The sequence below is a fragment of the Lacerta agilis genome, chromosome 1 (assembly GCF_009819535.1).
Source record: "Lacerta agilis isolate rLacAgi1 chromosome 1, rLacAgi1.pri, whole genome shotgun sequence".
Lineage (NCBI taxonomy): Eukaryota > Metazoa > Chordata > Lepidosauria > Squamata > Lacertidae > Lacerta > Lacerta agilis.
The window spans coordinates 93627710-93649177 of NC_046312.1; the positions used below are offsets into that span (position 1 = coordinate 93627710).

Below are 21468 nucleotides of genomic sequence, written 5' to 3' on the forward strand. Positions count from 1 at the left end.
CGCAGCTGCGATTGGGGAGGGGGGAGGCCGGCGGTCAGCCACTCAGTTCCCACCTGCGGGGCTAACGCGGAAGCTCCTCCGACGCAGCCGCGTCCCCAGTTGGATACGGAAAGATCGACACTCATCTAACATTCAGCAGTACAATAGCCCCTTCGTGGACCAACTTTAAACAGCTGCTTACTCTTTTGCTCAGGCTTCTCTCTCTCTCTCTCTCTCTCTCTCTCTCTCTCTCTCTCTCTCTCCTCCCCCCCCCCCCGTCTTCTCTCCCTCTGTCACTCACGCTCACTTTGACGCTGTCTCTCCCCCTTTCATACTCTCGCCAGATTCCTCCGCCGCCGCCTTAGGACGGTGTGTGGTTGTGAGACTCGCTCTCTCCCACTTGAAACAATGATCAGTTTTCCCTAAGCAGCCTTTAAAACGAACGAACGAACGAATAAATAAATAAATAAAACAAACCACACAAACGCGGTTGAGATGCAATAGTCAAAATGACTCATCGATAGTGGATTAGTTGGCTGCTACAATCAATCAACCACTTTCAAGTAATTTTGCAATTAGTGGTTAATACAGGTGGGTTTCCTCCGCTCTGATTGCCGCTACCTCCCCGCCCCCCGCGCTTTTATGGGCGCGATTGTGGTTGTGCGAACACATTAATTGGCCGTAGACAACGTGAACTGGAATCAAGGCCGAGTGGGAGTTCACGCTCTGAGAGCCGACGAGGCAGGGGAGTCATTCACTTACCCGCCCGCTGTAGGAGGGCCGCGGCCCGCCTGTCCCACGCCGATAGCGCCTTCCTGCGGGCTAGGAAAAAGCCTCCGGTGTAGTGTCTGTATTGGCGCGTTCGTTGCGTCTCGTCTCCGTTGTGCCCAGGGTGGGCGACGTTTCTCCCATCCTAGACTATATACGTTGCGCTTTTGCCGCCTGTTGTAACTGCCTGAGGCACTTGGAAAAGAAGGGGAGCCTCTCTTGGGCGCGGGAAAAAGGCCGCCCTTTCCATACACAGACAGCCTCAAGGGACAACAAAAGGAGCCGTGCAAAAAAAGGAGCTCGTTTTGGTCTGGGCTTTTCCCAGGGTGATGCCTTCCGCTCCTAAATAATCGACACATATCAAGAAGTAGCGGCTTCAGTGCCCTGTCCCCAATAGTTTCAACCTGGTGCAGGGACTGCAGGGCCAGCTCATGATGTGGAGCAGGTGAAGAACAGCTTGAGGTTGCTGGGGATGGGTTGGGGGGTGTCTAAGGTTAGTCTAATACTAATACCTCAGATGTCATGATCGCACAGGTCACAGTATAGGCGTGCACACCGGCACACACTCATCTCCTCCAATGGAGAGCGATGTGCTTGGTGTTTATGTTCTCCTGTCTTTCATGTGGCGCTTTGGCAGCATCTGAGGCGGCAGCTTGCTGAACTGACTGAAGGGTGCTCTCGCGGGAGACCGAGCGGAGGCACCAAGTTGTCTACCGGCCAAGAGTATTTCTGTACTTTCGAGAGAGAACATACCAAACACCCTTGAGGACTAGAAAAGGACTTTTAAGAAAACGAGAAAGGGACGAGTTGTAAAATGCCCCCATTCTGTGCCAGATTGCTAAATTTGTGCATACATCCTAATGGTGTGGATGCACGAAATGCTCACCTAAGGTGCTCCCCCCTCCCCCCACACAGAGGGGAACCTGAGCAGTTGCTGAAGGCTACGGGCGATTACTTGCATAGAGGCTGTCAAGTTTTGAACCAGGAAATCAGTGTTCAAATCTTGTCTCTGCTCTGAATTTACTGTACTGTATGCTAAATTTAATCTGAGCAGTTTCCCCTCACGCAACACGGGGGATAATAATTCTGACTTGCCATATAGGATTATTATAAGGGTCAAAAAGCGTGAAGTGCTTTGAATACTTGAGAGCGGTACGCAAACATTTAATACAATTAGTTTCCACACGTCAGAGAAAAGCATCTGTTGCTGCTTTTTATTCCCTGGATACGTGTTCCTGAAGTAGAGATGGAGAACTTCTGGTCCTCCAGATACGTGAAACACAATTGCCACCATTCTTGGCCATTGTCCATGCGGACTGGGGCTCATGGGACTAGGAGTCCAAACAGATCCGGTTCCCCATCCCTGTTCTGCACTCCGTCTACGGTAGTAACAGTGGGTGAATCAACAGGGTGCGTGGGTTAACGTTTTGCGCGCTTCCCGTGTGCATTCAGAGAGGCATGCGTGGGCAGCCTATTTTCTCAGGCACTTAAAAAAGAAATATACGGCGACTGTACGGACAATGTCCACCAAACAACTCACGATACTCCAAGGCAGCGGGGAGGAAGTGACGCTGTGCCGTAGTGAGGAGGCGCCAATGCACTCTAACCAAACAACCAAATAGACGAGCTTAAACAAGGGAAGGCTTTGCGCAAGCGTGTGCGCGTGTAGGATTAGGTAGTCAAAAGGGCGCGTGCTCGGGCACGCACCACCCCGCTCGAGCCGCCGCCCCCTCATCTTTTTGGCGGGAAAAACGAAGGGCGAGGCGCGAGGAAGACAGCACTGCCTCCGGCGCGAAGAGGGTCTTACGGAACGGAGAAAGCATGCCGTTCAGCATTTTCAGCCAAGTGTTGCTGAGCACCGGGAAAGCGCTTCGTTCTGTGGGAAAACAAAGTGCCAAGCGGCCCTTCATTGCGCGCCGCCTACTACCTGCCTGCCGCTCTCGCGCGCTGCTGTGCTCCAAAGGCGCGAAAACCCACTTGCATCATGTCTTACCTTAGTGCTGCAGAGGGGGCGGCAGTCGGGGATCGCATCTTCTCGCCTTCTAGGATTTACCCCCCCCCCATTGAAGTGAGGTTCTGGGCATCGCCAGTGATGTTTCCTGGCAATTTGGGGACTCTCCAGGGCAATCCTACGGTATACACGTCCAGCAAGAAGCAAGCTTGATGGAGCTCAGTGGGACTCTCTGGTAACCGAAGCTTAGGCTTCATCTTGTCTCACTTCAGTGACACAAAGGACGTAAAAAATAAAATAAAAAAGCGCATGTGCCTTATAAACGGGCAGTCTTCTTTTTATCAGGGCTCAGGCCACTGTCCCATTTATCTCCATGCCTGCAGTTCTGTGGGGACTTCACTTTGTTGCTGGAGCACTTTATCTCCCATAAGATTATGTGTCTAAAGCTGTTCCATTACCACTTGCACCCCGCCTCTGATGGCTTTTTCCAGCCTCATCTCTCGGAGACCTTTCTTTGCTTTTCATCATTCACCCAATCTTTTCTCAGAGAGCGAGAGAGAGAGAATGAATGAGAGCGAGAGAGAAATCGCTAGAGAGGTTTGAATTAAGCTTAAATTACTTCTTAGTTGCCATGTAGAAAATTCATTTGACTGATTTTGCATCCTATCTGCACATACATTAGCAGAGGAGCATACCAGGCAAGCTTGGTTTGAGAAGGGAAATGGCTGGAGAATCATTAGTATACAGCTATGTCTTTTGTTGCACTTGGTCCTCGTCTATAAATATCGCTTCTTTATATGTACATATAAAGGTAGTTTTAACCATCAATTTCTAGGCAGATTTTTAATGCCCACTTCAAATCAACCCTTACCACTGTTAAAACATCTGTTGATGGGTATGTAATATCATTGTTTGGATAAACATATATGATATGACTTTTATTCAGAAATAAACTTCAAAGGAAATTTCATAAAAATCAGAAACAACCAAACTACCCCAACATTATTTAAAACAACATGAAATGTAACATTGCACGAAAGTATTAACCAAGTAACACTGATAGTACAACATAGTGGGTGGAAATCAACAGGCGTATGCTACAAACACAGTAAACAGATTAGGAAGTATTGTAAATATAGCTAGCTTACAGGCTGCTGTACAAAAGTTGTTATAAATATTCCACATCTAAAAAAAATACGCTCCACCTTTGAAATAGACTTCTCCCTTACATATAAAGAGTCTTTGTAGGAAACCCCCGCCCCCCATAATTTGTTTGCTGGCACCAATCTTTTTCTTGATTAAAAAAATTTAAATTGTTGAATACAAATCTAAATAAATTGCATTATAGTCAATGATTCCCAAATTAACAGAATTAACATGAAATCATATCAAAGTTAAATCAAGACAACATGTATTCATGGTACATATAAGGCTACAGATTATAGGGAAGGAGGGTATCTCTTGGATGTTTTCACCAAATGGCATTAAGAGAAATATGCAAGTTCATAGAGAATCTTTTCAAAATTGCACAAATATATGCATTTTAAAAAATGTATGTTGTACAATGTGGTTCAAGGTGATTCATTATAGACCATTTGGCAAGTTCAATTTTGCAATAAAGCAGTGTTTCTACATACAGTTTTAAGACTAGAACGTTCATAAATCTTTATTTTACAAAAAAATTACTAACTTTGTTAATATTAACATCAGTGTTTAAAGTTAGTAGCCTGCTATTTCAGGAGCATGGCACCAATTAGTATTTATTGCTGTCATGTTTTTCTACAAATATAATTTTCTTTCTCTTCCCCAGAACATTTTTTACAACTTCTGTACAATAATTCATAAAAGTGCAAAATTAAGACTATTTCTTTTTAGTAACAACTGTGTTGTACTGTCAAACTTTCAGTCTTTTTGTTATAATGCAGATTTTTCTTCGTTATTGCTCTATATGAATATATCTGGATATATCCTATCATGAGTCTTAGCAACTTACTTTGAATATTTTCAACAGCTCTTATTTATTTAGTTCTTCTGTTCATTAAGTGCTCCACTCAGTGGCCACCCGTGTTGAGTGTCCTCTTTATACATCATTTGAGCCTTGGCTTGCACAGGATGAGAAGCTATCATATAAAGAATCACTCAAGGACTCCAAGTGGTCTATATCATGCCTATCAGAACTATTTAGAGAAACTTCTTCATTCTTCCCATTTTCTTCTTCTTGTCCTTTAACCTTGCTCTCCTTTTCCAATAAAATGCTTCTGCTGCTGTTAAATTTATTGAGAGACTCCAGGGAAATTTTAGATAACCCCTTTTCAGAATCTTCCTTTGCTTCTTCAGGTTGCTTCAATTTCTGTAACAATTTAAGAGGAGAGGGAGTCAGAATTAGAAACATACTCTTCTCCAAAAACAAAAATAGTTATCAAAATTGTAAATAGTCAATTACTGCCTGTCCAAAGTTCACAGCAGAAAAGAAATAGATAGTTAAATGCTTTGGGGCTTAATCCTCCATAATAATTAAATGCAAGAATAAAGTTCATTTTGGGATAAATCATAGCTTTAATGATTCTGCTGAGACAAATAGGACTCAATTTGCAAAACAGTTAAGTGCCATTTACATTTTAAGCAGCTGATTTTGGAATCTGTATGTGTGAAATATCTCCAGCATCTCCAGAGTAATTTACATTTCCCATCCTTTTCCAGGAATCATTATTTAAGGACAACTGGATGTTCGTCAAAGTAGCTGACACTATTATTTCACTCTGGTGAGTGCACCCCTATTCTGAGACCCAGTAACAGTGGAAATATTAGGTGAAAGCAGAAGACAAGACAGGCATGGTTAAGTTCTATTAAAATCAGTGGAACTTTTGTATACAGACTAATGCTCATGTCTCACTTATTTCAATAAATCCAAAGTGCACCTGACTTGTCAGGGTCACACCAGAAAGAATAGCCCCTAAACTGCCCCAGGTTCACCAACTTTCTGCCTCTATCGACATCAGTGATGCAAGAAACAGGAACATTTCTGTAGCAGCAGGAGGGGGCCCTACAACACTGGGTCTCGCTCTCCATACTTGGGAGGAAACTGTCCAAAACACCCAATGGCCACGGAAACGCCTTCCCAGGGACTACAAGACTGCAGGTAATGTCTACAATGTTATATACATGTACCTAATCCCACTGTAATATGTTTTTGTTGTCAGATTTTGTTGTCAGTAGTGTAAATCAGATATAAAAACTATGCATTACTTTGAGAGAAAAATGCTGGTGTACAAAATATTTAAATGTGTATGGAATAGTGTGGCCTATACCAACCAGTGTCAGAGGAAAAGAAGCAACTTCTGCTATCCAATTAATCTACAGATTAATATACCACCTGTTTTAACAGGCTGAGTATTTTTGGGACTTTAGTAAGGAACCAGGAATCTGAGGGAAAGTATCCCAGTGTGTATAGGATATATATTTACTAAAATAAATCTGTATAATGCAGACATTAATTAAATTTACGAGGAAAGAACCTCGCATTTTGCATGTGTATTGATTTTCATGAACTAAAAAACATTTCCAACAAAAATGAAAGCAACAGGAGAGGAAATTACACTGAGCTGGTCCAATCCCCTCAGGCCAGAATCAATCAGATATTGGCTATGCCTACTTGGAGAAGTGTTGTAATCTGACAAAACTACATAAAATGAAGCACTGGACAATGTATCAGCATATTATATGTTTTTTTTTTAAAAAAAACACAGCTGGATTGTACAATACCAATTTTATCTCTGCTTGAAGAACACTTTTAATCAGCTGTTTTAGGGAGAGGTTCAATATAAAAATGACCTGGTTTTCACACACAGCTGGTGTTTCTTTTAAAAATAAAAAACCCATCTCTTCTCAATAATATCATTAAAGAAATACATGAAAATACTGAATGCATTAGGGGCTTTAACAATATCTAAGGTTTTTGCAGTATCCATTGTTAAATGAGGTGTGCTAATGTTACACTCATTCTTCATTTTCAGTATTAGTTGCAGGCAGAAATAAATGGATCAATAAACTATTGGCAGTCCAAGAACAAACATTTTTACTTTATGTCTAGTTGGCAAGTGAAGTGGCTGATTTACTGGTCATCCAGAAATATCAAGATTACCAAAAGAAAGAAAGATATTGCAACATAAATGCAACCTAAGGTGAGGATATTTTGACTCCGAAAAACCTAGGGTTCTGTTTAGATCCACATTATGTGTGCTCATTTTTGCAATATTTTTAAAGCCACAATGCTAATTTTTACAGCTGAAGCCCAACCCATAACCAGCTAGGCCTGGTTAATTTGATTTTTTAAAAATGCTTTAAGCCCAAGTACAAATTGTGAAAGTCATTTTCAAAAAGCATAAGTAGCCAGGATGATGGGCCTGTGTTCGCTACTGAATTACACTACCATTTCCACAATCAGACTATAACATCTGCACTATCTTATTCCATTACAAGAGTGAGATAAGCCAGCTGAAACGTAAGCCTTACATTTATTGATTCAAACCACCCAGTAATTCATGGAAAAAAACCTCCACTAAAGTCACTGGATCTCCAAGTGGCAGCCATGCCCCAGCTCAATAAACTGTGTAAGGGAGTATGCTCATGTATTCATGAGAAATGTGTATTTTTGTGGAAGAAAATGGAGCACTTCTGCATATGTAATGCTTTGGATGATGTCCAATATAGGATTAGGTATTCTAGTTCTATTAGTATTCTATTGGTCTGAATCCTAAGGGCCCCACACACGTGTTTGAAAGCAGTTCTGCACACTTGCAGGTGTGGGGCTGCCCATCTCCCCTCTGACTGCATCCCTCCTCCCAATGCCATATGAACCCAGCTATAGACATGGCCTGTCAGGAATGCTAATTTTGGGGTTGGTCAGTGCAGGGATGTAGCTGGAAAGCTGGCAAAATACACAGCCCTTTGGAGCCCCCCCCCACAAGAGAGAGAGAGAGAGGAGAGAGAGAGAGAGAGAGGAGAGAGAGAGAGGAGACTAGTTTGATTTTTGCATCTCAGTCATATAGGCCACTGGGTTATTGCCAGCTTGATCCTACAAAAACCACTTTCACTATCAAACATGAAACACCAAAATTCCAGTAGCCCCAAAATGGCCTGCAAAGCAGACAAACTACCAGTGGCCCTATTGTGTTCCTGCCTTCCACGCCTCATTAGCATGGACAGTACTACTAACAGGGTACAGTGGTACTCTGGTTATGAATGTGATCTGTTACGGAGCCCCATTCGTAACCCGTTGACGTGCGTAACCTGAAGTGCTGCATCTGCGCGACGCAATTTGGCGTTCTGCGCATGCGTGAACCGCCGAACCCGAAGTAATGCGTTCCTTTATTCAGGTTTGGCGCATTCGTAAAATCGTATTGTACGCATCCCGAAGCGTTCGTAACAAGAGGTACGACTGTATTGGCAATTTTGTGTTGTGGAAACCAATGGAGCTGCTCCAAAATCATTTTTTCTGAAATGGAACTAACATTGTTCCTGGCACTGCTACCAAGAGCCTATGTTATACATCTAGGTTTGTGTTTTGGAACTTAAGCCATTATCATATGGTCTTGGTTGCAAAATGCTAAACCACAGTGGGGGGGGGACACTCCATATTTTTTCATTTTCGGCTACGCAGCTCTGTTTTGAATATATTTAACACAGCCAAGAAAAGAAAATATCAAGAAAAATATTATAATTATTAATAATTCTATAAGGCTGTTTAGTGGTACAGAAATCTGTGTTGCAGTCCTTTTCTCACAAAGATCCTTTTGTGGTATGTCACTATGAGTCCCAGCTGCAGGATATGGGGAAAGGTTTCTCAAGGCCACCTAATTACACCACTGCTGAGTTTTTAATGGAATCCAGGCTTCCCAAATTAGCATGTAACACTTCAGTTCTCCTGGACCTCTCAGCAGCTTTTGCAACAATTGTCCATGATATCCTTCTGTACCATCTGGCCTGGATTAGGGCTTGGAGGCAAGGTATATAGTGGCTGCAGTCCTTTCTGATGTGACACATCCAAAAGGTGGTGCTGAGGGGCTCATGACGCCACAATGCAGCCATTGATCCTCTGGATTCCCTAAACTGTTTGAAACCTGCAAACAACTCAGGTGTCACCACTATCGTAGGTGTTAATACAATACCATTCTTTTCTATCTGTTCATCCCAGAGAACTGTTTAAAACCCTGACTGGGTATCTGGAGGGAAGTTTGGGATGGATGACCTACCTCAAGCAAGCTGAACTAAAATGAATTATCTGTGTAAGAAAATATGCAGATCTGGATGGAGGTATCCAGCTGGTTCTGGATAAGGTTGCACTCTCCCCAAAAGACAAAATTCTCATTTTGGGAAGGTTCTCCTGAACTTGGCACCATCAACTGATGTTCCAGGTGGCTTCAATGGCTAGAAATGCTTTTTATCAGTTTAGACTGATTTGCCAACTGCAATCCTATCTAGAGAAAGCAGACCTTGTCACAGTCATGCAAGCCATCAGAACATACTATTGTAATGCACTCTATATGACACGACTGGCCGAATTGTTTGTACGGGCCTGGTGATCAGAGCAATTGATGTATATTTTATATCAGGTGTACCAGTTACCAGTTTGCTTCAGGACAAAATGTAAAGTGCTGCCTGGCTACTATTAAGCCTTAGATGGGTTGGGATCAAATTATCTGAAGGACTACCTGCACTTGTACAAACCAGGCCCTAAGATCAGTTTCTGATGTTCTTCTTATAGGCCCACCCCCAAGAAATATTAGGTTAGCAGGAACTAAAGACTGTCTTTTCGGCAGAGACCCCATATTTATGATACTCCAATCCATATGTACATGGTTCTTACAGCCCTGAAAACTTTAACAGTGAAAAACAGCTTCTGTGCTTAAGATGCAATATAGTACTTTGTTGTATATGCCAACCCCATAGAAGCAGGGGTCTTCATCTCAAAGAACTTGCCACAAGGCAGTGCTATATTTAATACTTTACATATATAGAGATACATGGAAGATTTTCCAAAACAGTAGGAATTGCTTGAGTGGGATGCCAGATTCCTTCTATCAGAATTTAAGGAGATAGCTGTAAAAGGAGTTAAGGGTTTCACCTCTAAACCTTGTGGGTAGAAACTGATAGACTGATCTAGACAAGATAAACGTAAGCTGATCAGACAAAAGAAATTGCAGCTTCTATTTATCACTTTCAGTGGTACTATTACAGTTTAGTTAGTAATTAATATGATGACATCAATTAATAAAATATACTGGATTAAGGTGGGGAAAAACACTAAGGTCAAATTCTATGATGTTAAATCAAGGAGCCAAATTACCGGTAAACCAAAATGTCAAGCAATAAACAGTATTCAGTAGTTGAAACTAGGCAAGGGATTTAAATTTAATCCAAAGTCTACCAAAGTCAACAGGAGTCTTCCTGCTAACTGTAATGAGTTTTGGATTAGGTCATATTGTCCATCAAAACTAGGTCTAGTTTTAAAGGTAAGGCTGTCTGGCTGTTATCATAATCACTGGAGGATGGTTTTTGTGGTGTGAAATGAGCTTCTTTTTTGTACTTGTACTTGACAATACAATAAATAAATTTAATTCTGCTCTTTAGCAACCAAGATTAGTGATCTGAGGGGCGCTTGACATACTGCATTGATAGTTGTACACCTAAGGCTTTTAAGTGTGAAGAGGATAAACATGTGTATCATTAAGGTACAATAGTCAAAGAAACCTGTGGTTGCAGTTGAGACTGACATGTGGTGGCAAACTCAGGCTGCATTCACAATGGGTTTTTGCACTTAGCCAGCACATGGAAACATCAGGAAAGTGGAACAAACTGTCATGTCAGCACATAGCAGCATGTGAATGTTATATTGCAGCAGGTGTGGGAAAACACTGGCCTTCCATATGTTGCTCGACTACAACTCCCATCATCCACTGACCATGCTTTCTGGGGCTGATGGAAGTTTCAGAAACATCTGGAATGTTAGAGCAAGGATTTCTGCTTGTGCAATGGAATCCACCCAGGTGCCCTCTGAATCTGTTTATCCTCTGGAGCAGATTTGGGAAGGGTGCAGTGTATACACATGGAGTAGCAGAGGGGAAGTCCATGTGCATAAGCAAAAATATATTCACTACCATGATCTCCAGATGTTGCTGGACTCCACATGCCATCAGTTCCAGTGAGGATGATCAGTGGTCAGGAACAATGGAAGATACAGCCCAACAACACCTGGGAAGTTAGCCATCCATGGCACAATAACAATAACAATTATTTATATGCCACCCATCTGACTGAGTTGCCCCAGCCACCCACTTAGCCACTCTGGGCAGCTTCCAACAATTGTGAAAACAAAATGTGTGAAAGGTTCTTTAACTGATCATCAACGGTGGAAGATAATCTGGTTTTTCTTTCAGTTTAATTAACAGGATTTTATCATACTACAGTGAGGCAATGGCTGTGCTGGACGATGAAAGATATTTGGTAGTGTGCTATTAGCTCTTTGAGCAAATACTCTCGTAAGCTGTTAAAAATAAGCCTTTTATTTCTGGATTTTATTTATTTTGCTTAAGAGAAAAATTTCAATTACCCATTTAAAGTCAGACTATGAAAAAAAGTTCATGCTGAATTTGGTAGACCAATGAATATGAAGACACTCACCTCTCCCCCCCACCCTCAGCATGGCCCTTAGTTTAATCTTCAAAACTTTATTTGCAGAATAGATTAACACCTGCATCCTCGCTAGTCTCTGGGATAAGAAGTTATGTAATATATACCGGTACTTAATGCACATGGGCAAATCATTACAAAAGTGTGTGCAATTAATTGTAAGCCTAAAAATAAACTCAATTATATCTTAGCTCCCTCTGAACTAAATGTGTCTGAACAAAACTTATGAAAATGAAATTGTTCTCTCATGTTAATGGAATAAAGTAAGGTTTGGCCAAATAGATGGCAAGAAACCATCACATCTGCTCAATTCAGTCCTTATTTTGTTACTGTTCTATTCCAACTTTTTATCTGGTTTGGGTTTTTTGTTATCAGTAGCGAAATGACCAAGATGTAGTGTGGCTGATATAAATTTGGCTATTACTACCATGATTATTTTAAAAAAATAATATGATTACTCTTATACTTTAGGAACATGTAAATCTTTCCACTAATACCAAAGTCATATACAGGTTTGATACTGCCCTAAATACAAAATGGCAGTAATGCTTCAAAGATTTTAAAAAAACAGCTTTGGCATTACAAGTAAAGAAAGAAAAACAAAGGAACTAACAGTATAAGCATCCAGTTACACAATGGAAGAGTAGATGGTGCAGATTTACCCACCACCACAGTGCTTCTAAATCCACTACTGATTTCAGCCACTAGGAAGCTCAAAACCTCTGCTCATGTTTAAATCATTATTTTACTAATGCACTTTTAGTGTGAATCAGTACCTTTTCTTGCTGATAAGGGCCATTCTGCAGGATATAGATTATATTGTATCCTGGGGAATTGGATGGCCTCAGGGATTTGGTAATAGTATATGAAACCTTTAACCTCTAGGTCACTGGTTCAGATAAAATTGGCCTACACAAGTGACTGAAAATCATTACTATCAGAAGCTTGCCTGATGAACCCTGAGTAACTCCTCCAGATGGTACTTAGTTACCTGCCAACGTATTCACATCATCATCACAAAGGAAAGGGGAGAACAAGCAAAAAAAACACACAATAGAGAAAAAAGTACAACCCACTACTTCTTAGCTGATTTTTGATGGGATTTCTGATGATTCTCAATTATGTTTGCACATATATACATGTCTGTACACACACATGCTGCTTCATTAAAGATTTAATTAAAACTTAATCACCAAAGTAATGATTACATATTGTTTTGGGTATACTGGATTCCAGAAACAAACAAAAAGGTTTAACATGCTACATGTTGTAAGTACAAATAAATAATAAAATGCAACACACACTGCCCTTTACCTGTCAATCCACTATGGCAATTCTTCTACTTCAATAAGGATGTATTTATGTTGACTTGTTATACACCCTCAATTGCCAGGAATTGGGTATATTATACTGTACTATTAAACAGATACACAAATGGCAAAATCTATTCCCGATACCTGAGTGAGCTCAGCCTCAAGTTTATGGAGGTGACAGAGATGGGTACATTGAAGAATGGGAGGTGAGCAGATTGCCCATCGTAAATAAGAGTTGTTTTGCTACAAGCCATGCCCATGTGCCTAAGAGCTGTCTGGGTGGAGAAATGGGGAAAGCAGCACATGCAGACGGAAGGACCATGCTCCAAAAATATAAAGATGAAAATCTGAAGAACTACAACAGGTGTCACACCCAATCTAAAGCTTAGACTTGGCCACAAAGAGAAGCCAGCCAATATATAAAATTCTTTAATGCAACTCAGGCTCAGGAACATTTAAATTTAAGGTTCTTCAATGCTTTCAATGACAACTCAGGTTCAGTTATGGGAGTTCATAACAGCCATCCAGCATATATGTCCTTCTCCATATCCATTGGCATTTGATCCTGCTGCCATGGATTAATGTAGAAGCCTTCTGTGATAAGTCTGAAAGATTGTGACAGGCGAGTGGAGAGAAAATTGTCTGTAAGGCATGCCCAGCAACTGAGTGGGAGCAGTAAAAAGGGTGCAGGGAAGGAAGATCGGTATGGTATGTATTTTTGTGTTTTTATATTGTAAGCTGCCAAATTGCTATGAGAATTAAATATAGATCAACAAAATCAATACTTAATTGCATAACTCAAGGTCTTTCATTTCACACCTAATCCCTGATCAGAAGTAGCAAGTATGCTGATTAAAAAGTAAAATAAAAATGTCGCTATTTAGTGGAATAGTTTTCAAGCTTTTTGCATGTTAAATCCTGCAAGTTACTCTGCCTTTGCTTATCCAAGGTCATATTGATCCAATAATCTATACTATTTATCATGTTAAATTTCACATTTAATCAGCACTAGATGTCTTAGAAATTACTGAAGGTACTTTATATTTATGATATAAAGTAACTAATGGACCATTGAGATAAATTACATAAAAACATCATAGTGCACGCTATTAACATTCTGTGGCTCCCCCCTTTTTTTAATTCAAATTTTCTATTGTTAACAAGTTCCTTGGAAACAGTGGAGCTGAATAAAATAATACAAATCAGAGTTCTTACTCCACTAATGTACTGGTGATAAATTAGTCGGTCCCTATATGCATAAACTTGAAAGTTTGTGTGTGCCCAAGGAATTTGTTTTATAAAAAGGTTCATTTACTGTAGTTTTCAAGCTGAAATTAGCAGTATTCTATCTGCTGAAAACCAAATATACATACAAAGGAACAATATTTTGTGTGTGCAATCTGCTGCCAAAAATCACATGAAAAGAATGAGATACCCATACCGCTTCCTGTGATTTCCTTCATTATAGCACATTCCTAGGTGTGTCTATTCAGAAAGAACTCTTATATAGTTAAACTGGGCTTATCCCAGATAAGTGGGCACAGGGTTGCAGCCTGAGGCTATGTACACACTCCTCTGTACTCTCACTGCTGGTTTGGGAAGTGGTGTACATACAACCAGAGCCGTCTTTCCCATTGGTGTTAGTGGTTTGTTGCGCCAGGGCGCCGGCCTCTCAGGGGCACCCTAGTGAGTGGGGGAGCTGTGCGGCTTTGCCGGCAGCCTCCCCTTTCCCTGCATGTCCACCAGCTGCGTCCCACCAACTATATGGCTGGCGGGTGTGCAGCTTCCTTCCCAAGCCTCCGCAGGAGGAGAGTGATCCCCGCAGAGGCTTCGGATGGAAGCTGCCCACAGCTTCTCTCCCAAGCCTCTGCATCTGCTAAAGACGGCCCTGCTCCCAGTCGTTGTCCTCCTCCTGCTTCCTGGCAAAAGGCGGCACGCAGCCTTCTCGGGCTGCCTTCTCGGGCGCCCCGACACCGGAGAGCATGTCCGCCAGCACATTTTCCTGCTTGATCGCCGCCACCACACCACGGATCGGGCGATGGGGGAGGCAGAGGACATTTTCCACCACCTCCTCCCTTGTTTTGGAGTTGCCAGGGGGGGGCACTGAAGGGATCTTTGCACTACAGTGCCGGATATGCTTAAGACGGCCCTGCATACAACATTAGCCATGATGCATATCTAGCCTGTCATTTCTAATGAAATGCTGCATTTTGATGTGTTTCCCCCCCGAACCAGCTACTATCCAAATTGAGAAAAAGTACAACCTTGCTACATTTTAACCTGGTAACACAGCCTTAGCTGATCTTCAGGGCACTGCTTTCAGATTTTTATTTCTTCTTTCATATGAAAGCTATTACTTTACAAAGGAGGGGGGCATTCCTACAATTTCTTTTTTCCTCTGCATCTTATTATGCCCCCTCCTTTCCATTATCAGAGCACTTTGTGCATTGCCACCACAACCCTGTCAAAATACTCACTTGTTAATTTCATTGGATGGTTCCTTTTGCAGAGCTAAAATGGGTTCTTCTCAAGTCCAGAAGCCAGAAGCTTTCAAAATCTAGGAAGAGTGGATATAGCTGGTATGCAGTCTGTGACAGGGCTGTTGAGGCGTACCCCAAGGTATGCATTCTCCAACCTGTGCACAACTCATTTATAAGTTGTGAACAGAGTCTTACATAATAAACTGAGAATGGCACTCTCTCCCTAAAATGGGGTCAAATGGTCCAAACAATGCAAGGATAGCATGTGTGTATGTGTGTCACAGTGCTATTTAGAGCACAAATACAAAATGCCCTAAAATGAATATAATCCCATCACTGATGTGGATGTCGACCAGTCCCAACCAGCAGCAGCTGCTAATGAATAAACATGGCCAGCAGTGCCCTTCTGCCATTTACATAGTCCAAACAGGTCCAGTTGCACAAGAGGGCACAATGGATACAACTTAGATTTTTTTTTTTTTTAAAGGAGAGCACTCAAAGCACCGAGGGAGCTTTTGACCTCTAGAACATCAGAAACGGCTTTAAGCTCACTGCGGCTCCCAACAAATAAGTTTCAAAGGGAGATTCCACTGTGAAGCTCTCTCACTGACATTCATTAGCAAATTTGCCATGGTGGGATTTGGTTTTGGAGCTGATCCTAGATATTCCTAGCTACCACAGAAGTCAACGAGTGTGGCTATAGGTTACTGTGCAGTTCTTTTTATTATTTAAAAAAAACACCCAGCTGGTGAAGCATCAGTTCAGAAGGGAAAACGATATGCATTGGGGAGAGGAGCTATTAAATATTTCTGCTCGGCTATTTTTCTGTTGCCAAAACATCCTCCTCACGCTGTTTTACTCCCACTAGGGAACAGATGGTAGCTAACAACTGCAGAAGGGCACTGTTGGCTATACCGGTCTTCATCCGAAGTTTCTATTTGGGAATGGATCATATCCACATTGCAGTTTTGATCTAGTAATTCTGTATTCACCTGTATCTGCCTAGGTGCCATTCATTTCCTCCTCTCTTTTCACTTGGTAACAAAAACTTTCCTCTTCTGTCTATATTCATATTACAGTATATACCTGCCTACTTTGGTGTATCTGATAAGTGATCTCTGGACCATGAAGCTTTTGTGCCACAGCTTTTTAGTCTTTAAGGAGCTACAAAACGTTGTTATGCTGTAATAAACTAACATGGGTAACACTTCCAGTAATAAAAAAATATTTATATAGTGCTTCAGCAACTAGCTGTTGAACAGTTATTGTACTGGGTGGTATCCAAGACTGGGGACGCGGGTGGCACTGTGGTCTAAACTACAGAGCCTAGGGCTTGCCGATCAGAAGGTTGGTGGTTCGAATCCCCACGATGGGGTGAGCTCCCATTGCTCTTTCCCAGCTCCTGCCAACCTAGCAGTTCGAAAGCACATCAAAGTGCAAGTAGATAAATAGGTACCTCTCTGGCGGGAAGGTAAATGGCATTCCATGTGCTGGCTCTGGTTCACCAGAAGCAGCTTAGTCATGCTGGCCACATGACCCAGAAGCTGTCTGCGGACAAGCGCTGGCTCCCTCAGCCTATAGAGCGAGCATGAGCGCCGCAACTTGACCTAATGGCAGGGGGTACCTTTACCTTTATCCAAGACTGCAGCTCTGCTGTTCCACTGCACCTGCACCACTATTATTTTATTTATTCGACTATACTCCACCGTATACCCAGAGGTCTGCAGGGTGGTTCACAACAGAGACCACAACATATAAACATAGAAAATCAAACCCAGAAAAAGCAGTAACCCAATCAAAGCTGCATGCAACAGAACTTCCCCTTCCTCTCCTGTCTCCCAGCCCCAGCCCCCTCTCTGGACATTTGGGAGACTGTCTAGAGCACATTTTGAGAACTCATGGAAGAAGTAGAGGAAAGAGAAGTCCCATCGCACCAGAGGAAGCAAGCGCATGGAACTTTGGTTACAACCCACCAAAAGGAATAAACCTTGGCTTACACTCTTTAAAATATGCATGTATGTAAGTGTACAAATTCAACATTATTTTTAGGGAAAGGAATAATTTTAAATCTAAACATTCCATTACAGGTGGAAGAAGTGTGCATGAACCAGAAGAAGTGCCAATAAATACCAGGACATGGAAGAACAATGAGGAATGAAAGAAAAGTTAAAGGTATCTTGAGTACAAATCTGGACACAATCAAGAGTCCCTCCACCCACCAAGAACAGATTCTGAGAGCAAGCAGGAGAAGAGAGGAAGGTGAAGTCGAGCTACATTTGTTTACAGATAAGTTTGGATGGAATCCTTTGCCAGTTTATACTTTCCTCCTAATTCTTCAGATGTTTTGTTCCAGTGAAAACTTCCATACTGCCCCCCCCATTTCACTTTAGGCAAAATTTGATGCCAACTCTCAATAATAGTTTTTCAACAGAGTGGAGTAGAGTCCCCAGATCTCATTTAGCCAAATGAAAGAAAGTGTATGTGGGTAAGTAAAGCTGCACAGTGAAAATAGTTGTAAAATCACCTCCTGGAAACTACAAAGGTGAATGCTGTAACTGCATGACCTCTGTTATATTACAGCTAAGCTAAAAATGTAACGTTTGAACCTTTCCCCCCTTTAAAGCGTAACCTTAAATAATAAGTAAAGCCTTTCTCTCCCTCATATCGTGTGAGAAGCTTTCATCTATTTTCTAGACTGGCAGTAAAATAATTTTTTGAAATAATGAATCATTTTTCTCTTTCCTGCTTGAACAGAAATCCCATGATTATTTTGCTGAAGCTGACAATGACCTTCTCAAAGGAACCCCATCACATTCTCAGGATAAATAATGAGAGGCCCTCTCTTTTCTGCCTCATGGAAAAATTGCATTGATATGAAGTGCTTGTGAAATTATTGATCTGTTCATCATTTTTATAAGAAAACAATATACACTTAGCAGAAAGTAATCTGCATAGGCATTATGCTTAACCAAAGTATGAGAGGCGAACAACATTCCTCATTTGAGATTTTAGTTACAGAAAGGATTTGGGAAGGGGATATATCAAGAGGATTTTTTGTGTGTAAGTAAGTATATTGTATGGGAGGAAAGAACAATTCATTAGCATGAGCTGTGTGAATGGATCCCACCTGTTGGCCTGATCAAAATGGTTATTGATGAGCAAATAGCTAGCTGTGAAAGGGAGAACCAAAATTGTCCATGCTTTGTGTCTTTGAATAACACAAAAGGGAGAAAGTATTGAATGAACAAGCCTCACATATTTAAATACAAAATTGCTATAATAGGGTCAGGCGACTGATAACGTTTTGTGGAGGGGGGGAAGCTTACCTAAGGTAACTAACTGGTAAGCAAATATTTTATTTGTTTTATCGAGTTGTTGTTTTTATTTTGATTATGTATTTTGTGGTTTTATATTTTGATTTTATTCTGTGAACCGCCCTGAGACCTCCATGTATAGGGCGTTATACAAATTCAATAAATAAATAATAAATAAATAAATAAATAATAATAATAAATAACATGATCAGAATTATATTTAATCCATATTTAAGATTCGCCATAACAAAATCTAAGTTTGTACAATTAATACAAAATTAAGCTTCACATTCTTTTGTGTGCAATACTGCACCACAATTAGGCTGCTAAAACTATTGGCTTTGATAGGATATAAGAATATAGCACTGTAGCAAGCAATTGGCTTCCAGAAAGAAGGTGCGGGGGAGAGTTAAGGAATCTGTGGGATGGAGGGGCTACACACTTACCTGAAAGTAAGCCCCACTGAACGCAGTGGGATTGCTTCTAAGTAAACATGCACATAACTGAGCTGTTAAAAGTGCTTAGTGCTTGCTGGATAGTGTCCTATGTTACTGTGTTTGAAAAACAGCCCTTGTGGCTAGTAGTCCTATCATCCATGAATTCATCTGATTTCCTTTTAAAGGGAATGGTTGGTGGCTATCACTATACCTGGTGTTCCCAAATCCACGTTTTAACTATTGTTGTAAGCCACCTCAATCTCCAAGAGGCATGGGATTCCAGGGTTCGTGTTTCCCTTGGCATGCGGGACGTGTCTTTATTATATATATAGTTTATTTACACATATTCTGCTACTACTGTGCAGGAGTTCACAGCATTCACAAATCAAGAGGGTCTTGCTTCTCCCATAGCCACAGCTTTGGGTTCTTGCAGAAATCAGCCATGACTCTGACCCCCTGGCTTCCCAGCCTGCTTCTTTAGGGTTGCCATATGTCCGGAATTTCCCATACACAGCCTGCAATTGGCTGTTGGAAGTAGTGTCTGGGGCAGAATGGCAGCAGCGTCGTTTTGGGTGATCTTCCTTAAAATAGCTCAACAAAGGAAGCTCAACCATTTTTCTGTCTGGATTTTCACTTTTTGAAATATGGCAACCATAGCTTCCTCCTTCCAGCTTCTAAGCTTACACACCCAACTCCCAACTCTGGCTTTTGTCTTTGTAACTACCAGCAAGTTGAGGGACACAGAGCCTATTCCTTAATACCTTAATGGCCTTAATACCTGAATAGCTACAATATCTCAAGGACCACCTCTCTCCACATGAACCCATCTAGACACTCTGACTGCTGCCACATCTACTAAGTTAAAGTTAAAGGACTCTCACTCTATAGTCACTCCAGACACATGGAGTGAGATACTCTACCCATTTGTGATTGCCAGAAACTGGTATTCAGAGGTACATTGCCTCTAACAATGGAGGTAGAACGTAGTATCATGGATTCTGTTCTTCCTGAGCAAGGCAATTTATTTCATCAACCATAAGGATCCTCCATCCCTCTCCATATACATTTTATTTTTTTATGCTAGCAACCATCTCTTCCGGGAAATGAATTAAGATTCTCAACCTATGAATAGGGAAAGTTCATTATTTGACCCAGACTAGGGCAGGTGAAGAAGAAGAAGAAGAAGAGGAGGAGGAGGAGGAGGAGGAGGAGTTTGGATTTAATATCCCGCATTATCACTACCCGAAGTAGTCTCAAAGCGGCTAACATTCTCCTTTCCCTTCCTCCCCCACAACAAACACTGTGTGAGGTGAGTGGGGCTGAGAGACTTCAAAGAAGTGTGACTAGCCCAAGGTCACCCAGCAACTGCATGTGGAGGAGCGGAGACGTGAACCCGGTTCACCAGATTACGAGTCTACCGCTCTGACCCACTACACCACACTGGCGGAGAAGGGGCAGGTTGGGGTGTGGGAAGGGCAGGCAGCAAATGTGGAAACATTCCTTTTTCAAGGGACAGTTTTCACAAGTGATCAGTGGCCTGAGCCAGCTGTTGAGAAATCACTATTTCTGCTATGAAAAACAAGCCACATTTTTTAATGCATGAAAGGAAATGCCTATCCTAATGATCAGTTCAAGTACAGCTTGTCTGCTGGGAGATGAACTTAAGGAAGGAGAGAAGGAATTTCCTGTAGAATACCACAAAGCTTATTCTCAAGAGGTGCTTCATCTAAATGGTGGGGAAACATTTGCCCACACTTTCTGTCTATTCCTTCCATCTATTCCCCTGCATATTCCTTCTAAAGTAAATGGAAAAATATTGCATTCCCCCTTTTCACTACTAAATTACTCCTCAGGCATCAAAATAAGGAGTACATAAACTATCGGTGTGTACTCTACTAGAACTATATCTAACCCGCCACATAATAGCTCAGTCTTTGGAAACTTTTCCTTTTCCATTAGGTTGGCCCCAGGGAACTCTAAATCTGCATTTGAAAGTTAAAGTTTCAACAGTCATTTGGGGAATTGGTAGGATTACATTTCAGGAAATACTACATATACAGAAACAACAGATTCCCCTCTCCCAAGCAGATGCACCTGTGCAAAATGAGGTTTGTTTCTAAACACCCTGTGTGCAGAAATAGAACTGGTTTACCCCTGCTCCCATTTTCAAACAGAAAATACAAATGTAAAATACAATGCAATACCTGCCTTGAGCACTGAGACATCTCAATGGAAGCTGATATATATATATATATATATATATATATATATATATATATGTTCAGGATGCCACCATGAACCCCACCTATTTTCAAGGGGCAGCAAGTATATCCCCTCTTGAAGACTGAGAAAGGAAAGGAAACATGGCGTACAAGATAGGAACACAAACTCTTGAACTATTGCGGCACCTGTTTTCAGAGAAGCCTCTAAAAAGAATGTTTGCAGAGAAGCCTCTAAAACATTCTACATTACTTAGTTAACATACTAAGAGAGAGTGATCACATACTCTCAGTCTCTCCTGTATAATCGGAGCCTCCA

At 41.5% G+C, this 21468-nt stretch overlaps 1 protein-coding gene across 1 annotated transcript in view; it reads right to left on the reverse strand.

Annotated features, from left to right (window-relative positions):
- Positions 1-3621: 3621 nt before the first annotated feature.
- The window catches only part of NCKAP5 (NCK associated protein 5), a 546232-nt gene continuing 528385 nt past the window's right edge, over positions 3622-21468 (reverse strand). The window contains exon 20 of the mRNA XM_033163803.1: positions 3622-5048. Coding sequence (XP_033019694.1) covers positions 4779-5048 — 270 coding nt within the window. The 3' untranslated portion in view covers positions 3622-4778. The remainder of the gene's footprint in view (positions 5049-21468) is intronic.